The sequence below is a fragment of the Rhinopithecus roxellana genome, chromosome 19 (assembly GCF_007565055.1).
Source record: "Rhinopithecus roxellana isolate Shanxi Qingling chromosome 19, ASM756505v1, whole genome shotgun sequence".
In the NCBI taxonomy this organism is placed as follows: Eukaryota; Metazoa; Chordata; class Mammalia; order Primates; family Cercopithecidae; genus Rhinopithecus; species Rhinopithecus roxellana.
Window position 1 is genome coordinate 930,959 of NC_044567.1, and position 16,783 is coordinate 947,741.

Consider the following 16,783-nt stretch of genomic DNA (forward strand, 5'->3'; position numbering starts at 1 on the left):
AAGAGGTAAATAAACGCAGTCAAGTTGGATCAGTCATGGAAAGGCTTACATATGACACATTTGCAGGTGTGTTTTTTATTTTATTTTATTTTATTTTTTTAGAGAGACTCGAAAAACTGAAGATTTTAATGAAACATTGCATAGCACAGATTTTCTTCCCAAATTTCACCCATGTATTCCTTTCAAAATGTGGAACAAAATGGCCAAAACTCTTAGGGAGATGAAGGTGAGTGGGAAGGCGGGGTTAATTTAAAATCTGTCTGCTTTTCAAGGTGAGAGGCTCTTCTGGATGTCTGGGCTTGGTGATGCAAGCAAGACCAATGGCAACCTCATTTTCTTACCCAGAATTCCTACTAAGGTTCACTAGAATTACTTATGAACTCAGAAATCAGGGCTGCGCATTAAATGGGAATTTATATCACAGCATACAATCTGGGATATGTCAGTAACTCTTTACTATCTATTTCCACCATGGCAAGTTTTCACCTGCTAAGAATGTGAGGTATCAGCTTTCCTACTCGCAAAAGCCCTAGTGGATTACCCAAGGTTACGGTTATTCTTCCCTGAACCTCCTTGCTATTTAAATTATATGAGAACCTAAAACAGTGCCCAGTGTAGGCAGCCTTCTACCACCGGCTAAAAACATTCCTGGCTGAGGCTCTTTCTTTCTTAAGAACACACCTGCATTCAGTGGGAACTGGGAATGCAGGTGTGTTTTTAAGAAAGCGCCTTAGCCAGTGAAAGATGCCAGGGGATGGCTATTGCAGACACGTGCCAAGACAGCCTGGAGCCCACACTGCGGCAGAGGCGGCGGTGGCTGAAGCGCGTTGCCTTCTAGGGAGGCAGGAGGCATCCCAGATCAATGGTTGTCGGCACTTCTTTTCTAACATACATGATGGATTATGCCCACTAACAGGACATAATCCCAATGTCCAGTAGCTCTGATACCACTTCACTTCTCCCATTTATGAACGAGAATCGGAATCAGGTGAGTGAGAGTGATAAGAAGGGGCAAAAGCAAGGCAAAACCACTGATGCCATAGGTTGATGCCCCTTGAGGCCTGAGCAATACAAAAGGGCTGTGGGTTGGTGGCTGGTAGAACCACTGAGTCTGGGTACAGGAGGCTCCGACGGTAAGTCAGACTAATGCAGCAACTTCTCTTAGGGGAGAAGCTGCAGGATGGACAGGTGAGAAAACCCCCTGCTATGGGCTGGGCTATGTCCCTGGCAAATTCATATGTTGAAGCCCCAACCCTCCATGTGACTGTATTGGAAAGAGAGTCTTTATTTATTTATTTATTTATTTTTTGAGACGGAGTCTCGCTCTGTCGCCCAGGCTGGAGTGCTGTGGCCAGATCTCAGCTCACTGCAAGCTCCGCCTCCCGGGCTCACGCCATTCTCCTGCCTCAGCCTCCCGAGTAGCTGGGACTACAGGCGCCCGCCACCTCGCCCGGCTAATTTTTTTGTATTTTTTAGTAGAGACGGGGTTTCACCGTGTTAGCCAGGATGGTCTCGATCTCCTGACCTCGTGATCTGCCCGTCTCGGCCTCCCAAAGTGCTGGGATTACAGGCTTGAGCCACCGCGCCCGGCCGGAAATAGAGTCTTTAAAGAGGTAATTAAGGTTAAGTGACATAATACAGATGAAGGGCTAATCTGATAGGACTTTCGCCTTATAAGAAGAGGAAGAAATCTCTCAGTCTCTCTCCTACTTTCCCCTTTTCTTGCTCTGCCTCCCTGCCATTTGAGGACACAGAGAGGAGACACCTCTCTACAAGCCCAGAAGAGAGCCCTCACCAGAAACCAAATTTGCCAGTGCTTGATCTTAGACTTTCAGCCTCCAGAACTGTGAGAAATAAATGTCTGTTATTTAAGCCATACCACCTGTGGTATTTTGTTACAGCAGCCATACCTGACTAATACAGTCCTGGAGAACAGAACCAGGAGAGAGGTCAGTGGGAAAAGTAATTGCTGTGAATAGAAAAAAAAAAAAAAAAAAAAAATGGCCTTTAAGGGCTACAGCCATTTTAGGAGAGAGGGGCTGAAATTCACCTTTAGGGGGAGGATGAAGTATTGTGCTTTATGGGGAAACTACCTGATACTTTCTTTAGCAAACACAGCTACAAGGCAAGTACTTACCCATTGTCCCTGGCCTTACATTACAGGACTCAAATACATATACTTTAGGTCTACGGTGTCTCATACAGTAGCCACTAACCACATGTGGCTATTTAAGTGCAAGTGAATTAAAATTATAAAATTAAAAATTGAGAGCTGGGCACAGTGGCTTATGCCTATAATCTCGGCCCTTTGGGAAGCCAGGTCAGGAGGATCACTTGAGCCCAGGAGTATGAAACCAGCCTGGGAAACAGAGTGAAGCCTAGTATCTACAAAAAAATAAAGAATTAGCTGGGTGTATTGGTGCACGCCTATAATCCCAGCTGCTCAGGTGACTGAGACAGGAGGATTGCTTGAGGCCAGGAGTTTGTAGACTAGTCTCGGTAACATAGTGAGACCCTATCTTGAAGAAAAAAAAAAATTAAAAATTCGGCTGGGCGTGGTGGCTCATGCCTGTAATCCCAGCACTTTGGGAGGCTGAGGTGGGTGGGTGACGAGGTCAGGAGTTCGAGACTAGCCTGACTAACATGGAGAAACCCCCATCTCTACTAAAAATACAAAAATTAGCCGGGCTTGGTGGCGGGTGCCTGTAATCCCAGCTACTCAGGAGGCTGAGGCAGGAGGATCACTTGAACCTGGAATGAGGAGGTTGCATAAGCCAAGATCCCACCACTGCACTCCAACCTGGTCGACAGAGCAAAACTCCATCTCAAAAAAAAAAAAAAAAATTAAAAATTCAGTTTCTTTGTCACATTAGTTACATTTCATGTGCTCAGTAGCCACATGTGATCTTATTAGCACAGATATAGAATGTCTTTACCATCATGGGAAGCTCTGGGGGATGATGGTATTTTAGGCAGAAAGGCTAAGTCTTCTGTTTGGTAATGTAAACTATTATGCATGTTTTTGCCAAAGCTACGTCAATTTTTTTTTTGTTTTTGTTTTTGTTTTAAACAGAATCTTGCTCTGTTGCCCAGGCTGGAGTGTAGTGGCATGATCTTTGCTCACTGCAACCTCTACTTTCCAGGTTCAAGCAATTCTTGTGCCTCAGCCATCCAAGTAGCTGGGATTACAAGCATGTGCCACCATACCTGGCTAATTTTTGTATTTCCAGTAGAGATGGGATTTTGCCATGTTGGCCAGGCTGGTCTCAAACTCCTGGCCTCAAGTGATCCACCCGCCTAGGCTTCCCAAAGTGCTAGGATTACAGGTGTGAGCCACCATGCCTGGCCTACGTTAAAAACTACAAATGACAGTTTTAATACAAATTTTTATGTGCACATAATCCACTACTTGCTTGCCAACCTAAGTGAAATGAGTCCAACGGACATTTTAAAAAAAATCCAGGCCATACTGTATTCATTTTTCCCTTTAGAATAAAAACGTTAAGAAGTTTCAATGGCCAATTAACTTCCATGGTTATAAAATGCCTTTACAAACAATACAGCAAAATATAGTTCTACTAAATTTGCTTCTATACAAAATTGGCTGGGGTTGTATGAAATTTGGGTGCATCTATGGAAACATACTATGAATGTTGTCTGTCCTGTGAGTTGATAGGGGAATAAAGGCCCCCTTCTGGAGTCACCCCGTAATGTGACTCAACAGAACTCCTAAGGTGTCAGGTTGTGGACTGCTGGCGGTACACTGGACTAAGTGTGACGGAAATGTCCTGGTCGTTTGGGATGTGCTTTGAGGACTGGGCCAGACCGAGGCAGATACAGATGAACTCAGATGGAGCTCTGGACTCAGAAGTCCTTTGTTTCTGGTCATTTCTGTGGGCTAAGTCAACAGCGCACTCTCTGTTACCATCCCTCATACAGAGATGTGCCATTTCTGAAAACAGTGAAGCCATGCAAACTGTTTCTATAAGTTTTGTTATAGGAAGAGATAATGTGCTTGAAAAAAGTTTAAAATAGCCAGGCACAGTGGCTCATGCCTGTAATTCCAACACTTTGGGTCGAGGGGAGAGGATTGTTTGAGGCCAGTAGTTGGAGACCAGCCTGGCAACACAGTGAGACCCCATCTCTACAAAAATAAAAACAAAAAGTTAGTCGGGTGTGGTTGTGTCCACCCGTAGTTCTAGCTACGCATGTGGCTGAGGTGGGAAGATCTCTTGAACCATGAGGACAGCACCACACTGCAATCTGGGCAATGGAGAAAGACTCCATCTCTAAAAACAAAAAACAGTTTAAAATATATGCCACACAAAGGGGTTTTAGGGCAGTGGAACTACTTTGTATGATACTCTAATGGTGGACACAAGTTATTATTTATTTGTCCAAACCCATAGAAAGTCTGACACTAAGAATGAACCCCAATGTAAACTATGAACTCTGGGTGATAATGATGTATGAGTATAGATTCATCAGTTATAAGAAATGTACCACTCTGGTGTTGAATTTGAGAGTCGAGGGGGGGTAATTTGTCTTTGAGGACAGCAGATATATGGGAAATCTCCACACCTTCTGTGCAATTTTGCTGTGAACTTAAAATTACTCTGAAAATAAGATCTAATAAATTTAGAAATATATGCAGTACTTAATTTTTAACACCCTGCAGAAATCTAAAATCATTTTGAAAGCAGAGGACATAATATGTGTAACTTGGCTTTCTTAAAAATTTCTCACATCTGCTTATAATAAGATTATAATGTATTCTGACAATAATTTTACACATACTAATTGAATGTGCAAGTGATGGAACTCTAAAGAATGTTCTGTCTCTCAGCTTGTCAGTGAAGCAGGGACAGCCCTGGAGAAGAGAACCAGGAGTCATTTAGGAAAAGAAGAAAATAAAAAATCATTGGCTGGGCACGGTGGCTCAGGCCTGTAATCCAGCACTTTGGGAGGCCGAGGCGGGTGGATCATGAGGTCAGGAGTTCAAGACCAGCCTGGCCAACATGGTGAAACCCCATTTCTATGAAATACAAAAAATTAGCTGGGTGTTGTAGGAGGCGCCTGTAATCCCAGCTACTCAGGAGTCTGAGGCAGGAGAATTGCTTGAACCTGGGAGGTAGAAGTTGCAGTGAGCTGAGATCGTGTCATTGCACTCCAGCCTGGACAAGAGCGAAACTCCATCTCAAAAAAAAAAAAAAAAAAAAAGTCTCAAGCTATATTAAGCAAAGACACCTACTTATGTTCATTCAACCAGTTTCCTAAACTCATCTGGCCTGCATCCTGTTTAACAGCGATTGATAGTCACACTTACTTATTTACAGGTCAAGAGTCAACGAAAAGAAAACTTAAAACACTGGACCCTTCGCTCAAGAAAATGCTGCATTTCAGGGTCTATAGGGTGCTTCCTTGGTTTTGGCATTGCAGGGAAACTCTGGGAGAACTACAGGCTGGGTGGCCCCTTTTCAGGATGGGAGGGCTATTTGGCTGTGACCTTAACCCTTTCATTCATCCCTATCCATAAATGCTTTCCTAACCTTTCTTTGGCATAATTCAGAGTTAAAACCTCATTTTTCCTGTAGGTCTTCATTCTTTTTAAGTCAGGGAGCTTGTTAAAAGCTTGGATTCATAGGCTGTAGTCCAAACTAAGGACTCATACCTCTGGGAGTGAGGCCAGCAACCTCCGTATGAAAAGGGCGCCTCTGGTGTGTCTGAAGCAGCTGTTGCCCTGGGCTCACGGTCGTGCAGCGGGCGTTCAGTCCACAGAGGGCCAGGGGCCAGGGCAGCAGCACCCAGGTCCTCCCTCCTGGAGGGGCTCCATGCTGTAACCCGTCCTGAGGCTTAGCTCCTCTCTGCTTTTTCTTCTCTATGAAGATGTTCTTGGCAAGGAGCTTTCATTTGTTTAAGACCCTGGGAGCTGAGAGTATGGGAAGAAGTGAAAGTGATAAGGGTCCTACTCCTTCCAGGCTGGGTTGGCAGCTGCCTTTCTATTCAGGTATTCTGGCAGAGCACTGGAAAGCCAAAGGCATATGGGCCAGGATAGCTGCCCAGTGGGTGGGGATTAAAGGGCCATAGCACGGGCCACCCGTCCAGACCTGCACTATTAAGTCAACACACAGTGCATCAGAATAAAGAGCCAGAGTAGGCCGGGTGCGGTGGCTCACTCCTGTAATCCCAGCACTTTGGGAGGCTGAGGCAGGCGGATCACTTGAGGTCAGGAGTTCGAGACCAGCCTGGCCAACATGGTCATCTCTACTAAAAAATACAAAAATTAGCTGGGCATGGTGGCAGGCGCCTGTAATCCCAGCTACTTGGGAGGAGGCTGAAGCAGGAGAATAGCTTGAACCCAGGAGGTGGAGGTTGCAGTTAGCTGAGATTGTACCATTGCACTCCAGCCTGGGCGATAGAGCAACAGTCCATCTCAAAAAAAAAAAAAAAAAAAAAAAAGCCAGATTAGATCCCCAGTCCGCAAGCCAGACTTTAAACTTGAACAACTTCACTACTTTAGAAACAGATTTTGTGGATCAGGAGGAGCAATCAACCACCGCAGCATAGGAAAAAAAGCCTGATGCCATCACACGTTTGAATGATAAAAATCAGTTCCTGGCCAGCTGCGGTGGCTCACACCTGTAATCCCAGCACTTTGGGAGGCCAAGGTGGGTCGATCACAAGGTCAGGAGTTTGAGACCTGGCCAATATGGCGAAACCCCGTCTCTACTAAAAAAAATTCAAGAATTAGCTAGGCATGGTGGCGGGCCTCTGTAGTCCCAGCTACTTGGGAGGCTGAGGCAGGAGAATGGCTTGAACCCAGGAGGCAGAGGTTGCAGTGATCCGAGATCACGCCACTGCACTCCAGCCTGGGCAACAGAGCAAGACTCTGTCTCCAAAAAAAAAAAAAAAAAAAAAAAATTAGTTCCCAGCCCCTCCCAGATTTTGGGCTGGCCATGGCTCCATCTAAGATATGCAGTGCCTAAATGAAATAGAATGCAAACCACATATGACAACCACATAGGTAATTAAAAATTTTCTGGAATTCACATTTTAAAAGTAAAAAACCAAACAGGTGAATTTAACTTTTACTTAACTCAGTATATCTAAAATACCAAATATCATTTCAATATATAATAAATATAAAATTACTAGACTATTTTATAGTTTTTGGTCTTATGGCTTTGAAATGTGGTGTGTAATTTAAGCTTATAGCACATCTCAATTTGGACTATCGCATTTCAAGGCTCAGTAGTCACCTGTCATTAATGGCTACTGTATTGGGCATTAAAAGTCTAAGAATTTGTCTTCTGTAGTTTTCCTACATAGGGAGGTAATTTCTGGGCAGTCTGCCGTCAGTATATGGCCCTTTGAAAATTATGCCTAGTTGTTATTGAAACAGAATAAATTGGCCATTGGGCATTTGGTACATCAGACTTTTATGAGTTTGGTTAGTGGAAGTCAGTACCCCTTCCAGTCAGCTCTGGGATATTCACAGGAGCTGGTTCCTCATCTTGTGAGGCTGAGATACAGATGTCTAACTGTGGTGAATTCCCAAAAGAATTCCTCTCTCTGGGAACATATTTGTGGCCAGCTGGCCTTCCCCAGATGATGCCTTCCTTTACTACTTTTGTGTGCTTTGAGCTCCTGTAGTCATCAGGGCTTTCAGTGATAATACTTTTTGGGTAGACATTATGGCCTCCCATCCAGCCAAATATGAAATATGGTGAATAACAATATCTTTATCATGAATGCTAATAGTGTTGACTTAATGACTTCAAAAATTCGACATTTTCTAACTTTGGTGCCCGGTCCGGGCACAACATTTGGGTTTGTCCAATTAGTGTGTTGGATAACATGAGTAGACCTATGTCTCCCTATGCTCAACCTAAAACAGTCCTGGAACTTTTTCATTTTATTTTTCTGGTTGCAAGCATTTTTTTTTTTTCCTTTTTACATTTTAAATTATTGCTATATATTTAGCAGGTACAAGTGCAGATTTTTTTTTTTTTTTTTTTTGACAGAGTCTCCCTGTATCACCCAGGCTGTAGTGCAGTGGTGCGATCTCGGCTCACTGCAAGCTCCGCCTCCCGGGTTTACGCCATTCTCCTGCCTCAGCCTCTGAAGTAGCTGGGACTACAGGCGCCTGCCACCACGCCCGGCTAATTTTTTTGTATTTTTAGTGGAGACGGGGTTTCACCATATTGGCCAGGCTGATTTCAAACTCCTGACCTTGTGATCCACCCACCTCGGTCTCCCAAAGTGCTGGGATTACAGGTGTGAGCTACCGCGCCTGGCCAGGAACTAATTTTTATCATTCAAACGTGTGATGGCATCAGGCTTTTTTTCCTAAGCTTCGGTGGTTGATTGCCTCTCCTGATTGATAAAATCTGTTTCTAAAGATGTGCAGCTGTTCAGGTTTAAAGTCTGGCTTGCTGACGGGGGATCTAATCTGGCTCTTTTTTTTTTTTTTTTTTTTTGAGATGGACCGTTGCTCTTTCGCCCAGGCTGGAGTGCAGTGGCGTGATCTCGGCTCACTGCAACCTCTGCCTCCTGGGTTCAAGCTATTCTCCTGCCTCAGCCTCCCAAGTAGCTGGAACTACAGGTGCCCACCACCATGCCTGGCTAATTTTTGTATTTTTTAGTAGAGATGAGTGAAAATTTAGTGAAGATTTTGTATTTTCACCATGTTGGCCAGGCTGGTCTTGATCTCCTGACCTCGTGATCCGCCCACCTCGGCCTCCCAAAGTGCTGGGATGACAGGCGTGAGGCACTGCACCCAGCATAAAGTGATTGTTAAACAAAGAAAGTGAAGAAGGAAAACCTCAAGCAGAATTTCCTCTTCCCCTTCCCCCCTGCCAGGTAAGCTGGTCAGCAAAGCCAAGCATGCCTTCCACCAGTGTTCCGGGAAGAACTCGGAGCTGACGTTCCTCACTGCTCCATCTGAGGGACTTGCCCCACTCGGGCCCTCCACCTCTCACTCACAGGCCAGACCATTCTGCGAACTCCTCCTGCCAAGTCACCTGCTTTGCCTGTTTTCCCTGCTGTTCTCCTTTCTGGCCAGCCCAGCTTTATCCCTTCCCTAGACTTAAAACTCTCTTCTCTGAACTCTGCTGCCATCCCCTTTGCACCTTCATTTTGCCATGAATACCACTGTCCTAACTTTTTCTTCTGCCTCTTACCTTCATGCTGTGCTTCCCGAACTTGAGTCATCAAAAGAATTTCCTGGCTTGTGATGAAACATTATGGATTTCTAGGCCCCACCCCCAGAAGTTGGTAGGACTGGAGCGTGGAGATGGGAACATGTGATAGAACTTCCGGAGAGTCTGAGGACCAGGCCAGCTTGGGGGACGGTCCTAAGGAGAGTCTGGGATTCATGACAGCAAGTTTGAATGGAGATTGCTCTGTCTGTCTTCCTTTCACAGTGGGACCAGTAGACAAACTTCCCGGCTGCTTTGCTGTCATGGTTTTGTCACCTTTTGGAAGTTCACCCTATCACTGTTGCTCACCTGAGTGGGCCTGTAGCTGCAGCCAAACCATGTTAACTCTGAGAACAGACCGTGGGCTGCTGTGCTCTGTGCCTCTAGGAGCCCCTGCCTTTTATGATCACCTGTCACAATCCTCCCCTTCCTCCGGAACCCCATGAATGCCACTTCTTCCCTGGGGCTTTCCTTACCCCACATACAATACTTCTTTCTTCTTTCTTCTCCCACGTCTATGTGGCTCTTAATTAATTCCACCCTGCTTTATATCAGTGTGTGTGTCTGTTTCCCCACAAGACTGTCCTTCAAGGGAAGGCTCCCTTTCCAATCTCCTTTGCACCCTCCAGCAGGCAGTGCTGAGACTTGCCCAAGAGGCTCATCAATCAACATTGCTTGAATCAGACTGAAAGACAAGACAGCTGCCTCCCGCACCCTTCATCTTTGCCCAGGCAAGCTCTGAGATCCATGACTCCAAATGCAGCAAAGGCTCTCGGAAGAAAAATGAGTGAATGAATTGGAAATCGAATGGGTAAATAGGCTGCACCACATCACACAAGTTCCATAAGCCTTTAAAATGGCAGCACACTTGCTCAAGATAGTTACGGATACAGAGCTGCGTACCTAAGTAATGGAACTGCGTTACACGACAGACAAAGTTCTTATTTACTCTGTGGAATTTTGTCCTTCATTTGATTACAAGCCAGCACAGAATTTGGAAATGTTACCAAACATTGTCCATCTTCAACATTCCCTTCCTGTCTCTCCTTCCTTATTTCCTTCTACCCATGTCGAGGTGGGGTGGAGGAAGGAGAAAGAACATTAAGAGATTAAACAAACAAACAAACAAAAAACCCTAGCCTAGTTTTTTTTTTTTTTTTTTTTTTTTTGAGACAAAGTCTCGCTCTGTCGCCCAGGCTGGAGTGCAGTGGTGTGATCTCGGCTCACTGCAAGATCCATCTTCCAGGTTCATGGTATTCTCCTGCCTCAGCCTCCCCAGCAGCTGGGACTACAGGCGCCCACCGCCATGCCCGGCTAATTTCTGCATTTTTAGTAGAGAGGGGGTTTCACCATATTAGCCAGGATGGTCTCGATCTCCTGACCTTGTGATCCGCCCGCTTCAGCCTCCCAAAGTGCTGGGATTACAGGTGTGAGCCACCGCGCCCGACCCTAACCTAGATTTTGCAGTCTGTTTCATCATCTATGTGACTCTGTGTGAAAAAACTCATTCATGTTTTTCCTATCCACATGTGACCCTGGCTGTTTAACCCCAAGAGCCAGACATGATGAAGGCGCCAGCGTGTTCCACACCTGGACTTCCAGGGCTTGTCTGAGTGTTCATTTACAATTCTTTTAATAAACAAGGCAATGTAAACCAACAGCAGTCACCCTCCTCAGCTCCTCAAAGGCAGAAAGAGCTCCCATCTACCTGTCATCTGGATGAACAGTAATTAACAGGCTCTGCTGGGCATTTTACATCATCTCATGGCGAGGAAAGTAAAACTGGTAGTAGAAATAGTAGACTCTTTCCTTGTTGACGAGAAATGTCAAAGATTGTATAACATCTTGGTTCTTGCAGACAACCTCATGGCCAGACTTTGGTTTCTGGGGAGTAATACCTTTTGGGCACCTAGGATGCTGCAGGACAACTGCTCCCCAGCTTCCAGGTCCCCCAGTGCTCCTTCTTCCCCACAGGTTTCCAGCTGTGTCCTCTAGCAATGTCCCCTCCATGCCTTACAAGACCGCACTCACCTTTAAGCCGAGCTCCAGCTCCCTCAGCGAGCGCTGCATCTCTCTGGTGAGGATATTCATCCGGCCACACTCCTGGAAGGCAACTACAATGTACGGGGTGCGCTCCTCCACTTTGGCCATCAGTTCTGGGATGTTAAACTCGTCTGTCACCCGCTCCAATATTTCTTCCAGAAGTGCCTTGACCTGCCCCACAGAAGGAAATACAGCGTTAAGAAGGGGCTCTATTCTCCAGGAGGAATCCAGTTTCCTGCAGTGTGGGACCAGGGATGCCAATCATCCATCATCGGCTGCCCCTCCCCCCACCGACCTGGCCAAACGCTTGCCCGCTTGTCCAGGTCAACTGGTTCAGCGCTGAGGACTGACTGATCACAGCAGGACCTCTTCATAGGCCGGCCAAGTTGCTGGGACTTGCATGGGTAGCGTAATAAGATGAACACAGATACCTCTCTAAGAATTTGGAGTTGAAAAATTCAGAGGCTGACCCAGTTGGCTGTGGGAATCAAACTAGAAAGCCATAAGACAGACTTGGGCCAAAAGTTGGCCCCCATGGGCCATGTGACGCTGAAGTGATGAGCCGCAATGACAAATCTATCTATATCCAGATACAGTATATCCATATACAGTATCTATCCATCTATCCATCTATCTAATCTGTCAATCATCTATCTATCTGTCTATCTACCTACCTACCTACGTATCTATCTATCTGGCCATCCACTCAGTTCTGAGTTTCTATGAGGCAACACTGCAGTTTCTATCCTTGAGTTCTGGAAGAAACACCCTCATCTATCATGTAAACCTCCTGTTGTACCCCGCGATTCTTTTCCCCATACAAACTGTCAGCTAATTAGATGAGGGGAGCTGGGACAACTAGGGTCTCTCTCCTGGAAAATTGGAACTGAGGCTCAGAGATTCTGAGTTAATTTGGGGCAAGCACTTGGAGGTTGAGTCTGCCATAGTGGAATAAATGAGTAAGCCCAGGAGGTCTGTCAGCAGAGAAAGAAAGATGAAACCATTGCAGACATAATAGACCACACAGCCAGCAGGTTGGGACAGAGGGAGAGAGGGGAGGGAGGGAGTGAGCGAGCGAGCACCAGCCCCTTTCTGGAGTCTTGAGAGCTGAGCTCTAGGTGCCTGTGGAGGATATCTGTTGTTTCTGTCTGTTCATTATCTCTCTTCCCTTCTAGGAACAATTCCCTATCTCCTTTGTGAAACTACGTCTTCCTCATTGTTTTATGTTTATGTTTAGTCACTGGGCCCAGTTTCCCCTGAACCAAGTTAGGCCAATCAGATTATGTTTCCCAGGAGCACAACAAATGGAATCTCAAGCCTGGAATCCAAGGAACCACCGGCAGGATAGAGGTGCCTGGAAAGGACGGTCTACCCTTCTTTTACCTGGGACTCTAGAGCCATCATGATTTTTATCTGTTCTTGGCTTGACTCCCTTGGTAGAATGAGCTATTTCTTGCCTAGTTAAGCAATGTTGGTGTCTATTGTTTGCAACCAAGGAGACCTGACAGAGTTAATAGTTCTGCCATGCATTACCCATGTGAACGTAAGCAAGTTGCTTAGGCCTCAATTTTCTCCAACTGTAAACACTTCCAAGAGTGTCTTTTTTTCCACTTGTCCCCTTTCCCAACTCCCACAGTTGATGTGAAGATCAAATCAAATGAGCTGATGAGTGTGGCCGTCTCCGAAAGCTATAAAGAACTATATAAGTGTAAAGGATGATAAATATTCACCTTGCCTTGTATTGTTAACATACAATGCCATCTCCAGGAAAAGAGCTGATGTTGGAAAAAAAGAAAGTAAAAACCAATCACTCTGTCACAAATGGGTCTTTGGTGCTGTCATAGCAAAAACTGGAATCGGATTTTAATAGTACCTGAGAGCGGCTGCTGGGGTAGAAGACAAATGGCTAAAATTATATATATTTTTTTCCTCTGGAGCAGAGTTTGAAAAAACAGCTCTGTATCAGCGAGCTTCCATTTGGACATGATTCACAAAAAGATGAAAAGATCATCTGGAGGTATTGTTCCAAAATACACAGGATGTGGGGACACAGAGTTCTGTTTCATCTCTGATCAGACTGTCAAGGGTGTGGGGGCCTGAGGAGGGAGAGGGCTGATAGGGAAGGGCCCAGGTCCGCAGATGTATGCAGGGCCCTCTTTTGCTCAAGGAACCCAGAGACTCTCAGATAGGAGGAGTGGGTTCCAAGGGATGGGGTCCACTTTATTTCCACAGACAAACACTTCTGCTTTCTTCCTTTTCAGAAAAGTAATAAATGCTTATCAGAAAAATCTAAACATTTCTGATATACATGATATGAGAAGCATAGTCCTCCCACAGTCTTAACTCTTCCCTCAGTGGGAGAAAAACACTGTTCCAATATTAGTTTTTTGGTATATATTCCTGCAGATGCCCTTCAGTGTACATAACTCTATTCCTCTATCATCCATCCATCTATCAACTACCTATCCATCAGCCATCTACCCATCACCCATCCATCCATTCATCCATCCATCAATTATCTATCCATCATCACCCATCACCCATCCATCCATCCATCCATCCATCAATTATCTATCCATCATCACCCATCTATCCATCATCCATCCATCCATCCATCCATCCATCCATCCATCCATCCATCATCTATCCATCACCCATCCATCCATCAATCCACCCATCCATCCATCCATCCATCCATCCATCCATCCATCCATCCATGTGTCTATCATGCCAGCCTCTCTTCTCTCTCCTTCTCTTTAGCTATATACTAAAAATCCCCAGCTTCCCTTCATATAGATGTAAACATGGGAGCAGAATTAAGTCAAGAGTTCATGAGTGTATGTGGAGTGTGCAACCTCTTGGTCATTTACTTCTCAACAACAAAATACTCTCTGGGCTTTGACTCTTTGTCCCTCATCTTGAGCTGGACTGCTCTGTGGACAGGAAGGAACATAGATCATAGGAACATGTGAGCTATGTGAGAAATACCACCATGGCCAAATACTGGGATACTGCACAATGAGGTGTGCACCCAGTAACTTGCCCACTTGTCCCATGCAGCACTGTGCATGCCAAGGAATCACAGTTTATATCATTTCAAAATACACAGACAAGCACATACACACACCCCATTTCTTGGGTTAGCTTGGGGAGGGGATAAGGAAATGATAAGCATTAGAACCTTCTTTGAACCTTGACTGAAGAATTCTAAGTCTATTACTTATACAGCCTCAGCCTTTTTCAGTTTTAGATCTAGCAACATTATTCATTCTGGGTGGGTTCTTCTCTTTATTTTCAAATTACACATCAAATAGTGGAATGGACTGAGGAGGGTCATATGGGGGCAGCTTTCTCAAAGTATGCTCACCTTATCAAAACCACTAGGTTGCCAATGCAACCTAACCCCAGGCCTCGGAGTCAGAATTTCAATCTCTCTGGCACCTTCTTAGGCATATTAAAATTTGAGAAATACTATTTTGATGACACGACTCCATATCTTTATATAAAAGTCCAACTCTTTTAGTATCAGTTTGCTTTCCTAAAATTGGTCTGTAGAGCCTAAAAGTTGGATAATCTTCCCAAGGACGTTTACTTGTAAACCTAATGGTATCTCTAAATTAAAGAACCTAAGTAGGACCGGGTGCAGTGGCTCGTGCCTATAATCCTAGCACTTTGGGAGGTCAAGGTGAGAGGATTTCTTGAGCCCAGGAGTTCAAGACCAGCCTAGGCAATACAGTGAGACCCTGTCTCTACAAAAAGTTAAAAAATTAGCAGGGCGTGGTGGTACACACCTGCAGTCCTAGCTACTCAGGAGGCTGAGGTGGAAGGATTGCTTGAGGTTAGGAGTTGGAGGCTGTGGTGAGCTGTGATTATGCCATTGAACTCTCCAGCCTGGGTGATGGAGTGAAATCTTACCCAGAAAAATTTAAATTAAAAAAAAAAAAAAAATCCAGGCAGTACCATGAGGTGGATGTGAGCTGGTACAAATACGTCTTTAGGAAGTTGGTTAGCTTGTCTCAGAAAAAATTTCATGGAGAAATCTCCCTTTAGTGTCCTTTTTTTTTTTTTTTTTTTTTTTTTGAGACGGAGTTTTGCTCTGTCATTAGACTGGAGTGCAGTGGCGCGGTCTCGGCTCACTGCAACCTCCGCCTCCCAGGTTCAAGTGATTCTCCTGCCTCAGCCTCCTCCCAAGTAGCTGGGATTACATGTGCCCGCGACCACACCCAGTTAATTTTTGTATTTTTAGTAGAAACGGGGTTTCACCATGTTGGCCAGGCTGGTCTTGAACTCGTGACCTCATGATCTGCCCGCCTTGGTCTCCCAAAGTGCTGGGATTACAGGCGTGAGGCCCATTCTTTCTTTATCCTCAGCTACCCCCATACCAGGATCAGAGCCCCCATGTTGCCTTGGGTTGTCCTGAAACCCACACCTCACCCTGGTCTGCCTTTCTACTCCATAATTCCCTTCCACCTTCCTAAACTTTTAGGAAGTCCTGTGCTTAATAGCAGGTAACTGTGTGTTAAGAGACTCTCTGACTAGAAGCCATTCACACAAAGAGAAGGCATTTGCATTGTGAAGGAGCGTGTTCTTCCCCACCAGCATCTGGTTGGTGAACTGAGGTGGGGGTGCTTAGGGACAGCCCCTTGCCCATCCTTGCTTGGTTTGCCAGGGAATCAGGAAGTCGCATTTAAAGTTCCCAAGCCACCACTGTTCAGCCCTGCCCTTTCTTCACTTTGGCAGAGAAGCTGAATAAAAATGGACTTTGGGTGAACCGGCAAAGCAAACTGCTGAACCCAATGGCAGGAACTTCCTATGATTTAACTGATGGCCAGCATGGTGATGATGGGGGAGGGGAGAGGCTCTTGTTGGTGTCAGGCAAGCATCTCCAGGCTGCAGGTGATTGCTGCCTTGTGTGTTGTCTATGCTGTGTACTGCCAAAATGGCCAGCAGGAGAAAGGTGTGCATCTCTGATCCTCGGGCTCCCCGAGAACGACCTCAGGCAGCCCCCACCACACACACCTTTTCTTCTCTTGTGGCCCCCGCTCCATCTCCGGCCTGGCTGTCCCAAGGCTGCAGCTCCAGCACAGTGCGGAAGAGCTTTTCTGAGGTTTGGGTCAGGAAGCCAATCTCTGCATTTGGGTGGAGGCCATAGAGGTAGGGGGATTCTGGGGGCAGCTCAGCATCGATGTACTGAAAATCAAGGGCAAGCTCGATTAAAAAGAAACCAACACATACCTCCCATCTCCCACACCAGCTTGTCATCTGCAGGGAGTCCATGGGCTGGTGTCCTTCCCCCAGGGACACTGCTCGCCATCCCTGGTTGATTTCAGCACCCTCTCCACCTATTAGTGCACCTTGACATCATCTGTTTTTGTCGGCTGGACCTGTTTCCCAGAACTTCCACATTCATTCTATCATTCTTTCTTTTCTGGGCTGCTTAGATGACTTTATCTCCAGTCCCACTGCCTCCCACTGCTCCCTGATGACTCTTGTTCCTGCAGACCAGAGAAGGACTTCTCCTAGTCTTTCAAAAATACGCA

General features: G+C 45.7%; 1 protein-coding gene across 1 annotated transcript in view; it reads right to left on the reverse strand.

Annotated features, from left to right (window-relative positions):
- Window positions 1-16,783, reverse strand: part of DNAH9 (dynein axonemal heavy chain 9) — a 378,462-nt gene that overhangs the window by 17,277 nt on the left and 344,402 nt on the right. The window contains exons 66-67 of the mRNA XM_010376130.2: window positions 16,263-16,433; window positions 11,232-11,414 (exon numbers count right to left, since the gene is read on the reverse strand). Of these exons, the coding sequence (XP_010374432.2) occupies window positions 11,232-11,414; window positions 16,263-16,433 (354 nt within the window). The remainder of the gene's footprint in view (window positions 1-11,231; window positions 11,415-16,262; window positions 16,434-16,783) is intronic.